The sequence below is a fragment of the Trypanosoma conorhini genome (assembly GCF_003719485.1).
Source record: "Trypanosoma conorhini strain 025E chromosome Unknown Tco_14.4_contig_01161, whole genome shotgun sequence".
In the NCBI taxonomy this organism is placed as follows: domain Eukaryota; phylum Euglenozoa; class Kinetoplastea; order Trypanosomatida; family Trypanosomatidae; genus Trypanosoma; species Trypanosoma conorhini.
In genome coordinates, this window is record NW_021705260.1 from 1 (window position 1) to 3,531 (window position 3,531).

General features: G+C 53.3%; 1 protein-coding gene and 1 pseudogene across 1 annotated transcript, besides 5 other annotated features; both read left to right on the forward strand.

Moving 5' to 3' along the window:
- Window positions 1-550: 550 nt before the first annotated feature.
- Window positions 551-574: a microsatellite.
- Window positions 575-872: 298 nt separating this feature from the next.
- Window positions 873-917: a microsatellite.
- Window positions 918-1,020: 103 nt separating this feature from the next.
- Window positions 1,021-1,256, forward strand: Tco025E_09534 (hypothetical protein; annotated as a pseudogene).
- A 59-nt stretch (window positions 1,257-1,315) lies between these two features.
- Window positions 1,316-1,345: a sequence feature (GA-rich).
- A 512-nt stretch (window positions 1,346-1,857) lies between these two features.
- Window positions 1,858-1,886: a microsatellite.
- A 23-nt stretch (window positions 1,887-1,909) lies between these two features.
- On the forward strand, window positions 1,910-3,223 carry Tco025E_09535 (putative proteasome regulatory ATPase subunit 2; the record flags this gene model as incomplete). Its single annotated transcript, XM_029376351.1, has 1 exon — window positions 1,910-3,223. One exon carries the CDS (start codon window positions 1,910-1,912, stop codon window positions 3,221-3,223), a length of 1,314 nt encoding a protein of 437 aa, XP_029223522.1.
- Window positions 3,224-3,505: 282 nt separating this feature from the next.
- Window positions 3,506-3,531: a microsatellite.

The window sequence follows — 3,531 nt, forward strand, 5'->3', positions numbered from 1 at the left end:
ACGTCCTACCAAGAGAAGGAAAACGGCTATGGGAAGCTTGTGGGAAGGAATTTGTGGGTGGCCGAGGCAAAATAAATGGGCGGGCGCCTTCTTCAATTACTCTCTTTCTTTACGGGCTAATTGATTTGTGTCTTTGTTTTTGCCAACGATACCGCGTTGGAAGGCGGCGTGGGCAGTTGTTTATGGTTTCCTGTTCCCAGTAGGCCACCCGGTGCTACTGATGCCATCTCCATGCGGAGAGGAGCCCGGCGGCTGCGGGGAGCCCTAAAGGCTGCCACATCGTGAGTTGACTACGGGAGCCCTGTTATCGTGCATTTGCTTGTCGAACTCGTTTGGTTGCGTGGTGCAATTGAGTGGAGTGTGTGGGACAAGTCACATGTTCACTGGGGGATGTTGGGCGCCCTGGGGCCGACTGTGATCTCCTGCGTTGTTGTAACTTCACTTTGTGAGAATAGGGGTGTCACCATAGCTCCAGTTAGGTGCATATTCCAAAATAAATATTTAAATTTTCATTCTTGCGTATAAAGTCTTGGGGTGCTGATGCGCACAAGTGTATGTGTGTGTGTTTGTGCGTCTCTGGATTTGTTATTATTGGGGAGGGGAAGGGTTGTTGTGTGGTGCGTGTTGGGAGAACCTGCCGACTCACGCGGCATACATGCAGCGACACATTAACGCTCACTGGGGAGGATGGCAAGAAGAAGGAGATGGATCGCTAGCGAGTTTGTGTCCCCGGCAAGGCCGAAATGTGGAAAACGAGTTCCCTAAAAAAGGACGGCACGGGCATCAATTGAGGCCTTTGCTTTGCCTTCTTGGTCTTGCACTACTCTTTTTTTTTGTATCTCTTCCCGCCCTTAGTTTTCAGACCTCCGTCGCTTTCCTTCCTTCTTTTTTCGTTTGCTTTCTTTTTGGTTTTCTTTGAACGCAGTGGTGCCTGGTTAACGAGGTTGCAGGCGGACTCCATCGTGCTGCCGGCCCAGGCCTCATGCTAGGCGGCCGGGATGGGGAGGACAGGCATGGCCCGGCGACAGAGGCGGAGGCGATGGCACCCGCGGGGGACACCATACGCTCGTCACTTGTTGGCATCGGGGATGGGAGATGCGACGCTTCAGGAGGACTTGGACTTCGCAGCGGGTGTACTACGACGCGCCACGGCGCGGATGATGCGGGCGTGTGCTCAAAATGGGGCCGTTTCCACGTCGGAGACGTCGCGAATGAGGGCCGCGCTTGTGCTTGATGCCATCAACCGTACGGAAGAGGGAATGGATGCGTAGCGTGAAGAAGCAACTCGCACGTGGTCTCCGTTTTGTATCGTTCCGAGAGAGAGAGTGGAGAGAAGAGGAGGAGACAAGTTGCTTATGGGAATTCTTTGTTTCCTCGTTGTATAAGTGTGCGTGTGTGCGTTTCCCACTCTTGTGGAGAGGCGTCCGCGAAGAAATCCCAGGCGCGCATTTTCCTTGTGTACCTCGTACTCTCTGCTATTTTTTTTCTTCTTCATTGGATTTAAGAGGGAAGCTATCATATCTTTTTTTTAAGTATATCATTGCTGGTCGCAGAATACCTTTGCGGCAGAGTTGCAGCAGAAGGAGGTCCTTTTCAACGCACGTCTGCTCCCCGTCGACTACACGCCGCGCACGAAGAAGCGGTGCGGAGAGCGGAATACGGGTGCCGGGGAGCGAGTGAGAGTGGAGGGCTTGCAGTTGCTTCAAGGGCGAAAATAATACCTCAATTGCAGTGACTTTTTCGTTTTTTTGTTTGTTTTCGCCTTGGAGTAACACGACAGCCATTACCAGTGGGGGCGCGGTGACGGGAAGTCTTCTCCTTCTGGGTTTGCTATTTTAGCGGGCGTAGCAGAGAAAGCTCCCTCCCTTCCTCCCTCCCACGCACCCACGCTTAACAGGTGAGGGCGAGAATGGGGCAGCCACTTCCAACGGATGCGAAGCGGCAGCAACAAAAGTGGCAGCCACCTGTGGCCTCTGACATCGGCAAAAAGAAGAAGCGGCACGGTCCAGACTCAGCGGCAAAGTTGCCAAAGATATATCCACTGAAGGCCTGTCTTCTCAAGCAGCTGCGGCTGGAGAGATGTAAAGACTATCTTCTACTCGAGGAAGAACTCCTCAAAACGATTGGGGCACAGCGGGAGGCGCAAGAGAACCTGGAGGAAGGTGCCATGTCACATTATGAGGCCGAGCTGAGTAAGGTGGACGCGCTGCGCGGGATGCCGCTGGAGGTGGGTACCCTTGAGGAGGTTATTGATGATACACACGCCATTGTATCCACCTCAGGGTCGGAGTATTATGTTCCCATGCTTTCATTTGTTGACAAGGAGAAGCTAGAGCTTGGCTGTAGTGTTCTACTGCATGACCGTCAGCACAGTATTGTGGGTGTATTGCAGAATAACACCGACCCACATGTGAGTGTCATGAAGGTGGAAAAGGCACCAGAGGAGACGTACGCTGACATTGGTGGTCTGGAGGACCAAATCCAGGAAATCAAGGAGGCGGTGGAGTTCCCCTTGTCCCACCCGGAGCTGTATGACGAGGTGGGGGTGAAGCCGCCGAAGGGGGTCATACTTTACGGTGTGCCTGGCACTGGGAAGACACTCCTTGCCAAGGCGGTGGCAAATCAAACGAGCGCGACCTTCCTGCGCGTGGTAGGGTCTGAGCTCATTCAGAAGTACTCGGGTGAGGGACCAAAGTTGGTGCGGGAGTTGTTTCGCGTGGCGGAGGAAAACAGTCCTTCCATTGTCTTCATTGATGAGATTGACGCCATTGGTACCAAACGGTACGACACCGACAGCAGCGGGGCGAAGGAGGTTCAACGCACCATGTTGGAGCTGTTGACGCAACTCGATGGGTTTGACAGCTGTAATGATGTCAAGGTTATCATGGCGACAAATCGTATTGAGACGCTTGACCCGGCGCTCATTCGTCCTGGGCGCATCGACAGAAAAATTGAGTTTCCCTTTCCAGACGAGAAGACGAAAAAGATGATTTTTGAGATTCATACCAGTCGTATGTCGTTAGCAGAGGACGTGGACATTTCGGAGTTCATTCACGCCAAGGATGAGATGAGTGGGGCGGACATTAAAGCCATATGCACAGAGGCCGGCTTATTGGCGTTGCGAGACCGGCGCATGAAGGTGTGCCAGGCGGATTTCGTCAAGGGCAAAGAAAACGTGCAGTACAGGAAGGACAAGAGCAGCTTCTCAAAGTTCTACCTCTGACCGAGGGAAGACGAGCGGGGCCATGCAAGGAGCGAACTACAGCACGCAAGGGAAGAAAAGGAAAAGGAAAAACAACAACAAGAAGAGTGCGTATTTACGTGGGGAGCGAAGGGGAGTGCCCCTCGCCCCCGCAGGGGAGGGCCACGGCGCTGCACCGACGGAGGGCGGAGGGGGCGGAGAACAAACAGTGCGTGAAAGAACACCCACGTCACAAGAAAAGAGGAAGGCGACAATAAAAGAAGAGGAATAAAATGAAACGGAAGAGTTGGAGCGAAGAGAAGGGAGAGAGAGAGAGAGAGAGAGAGAGA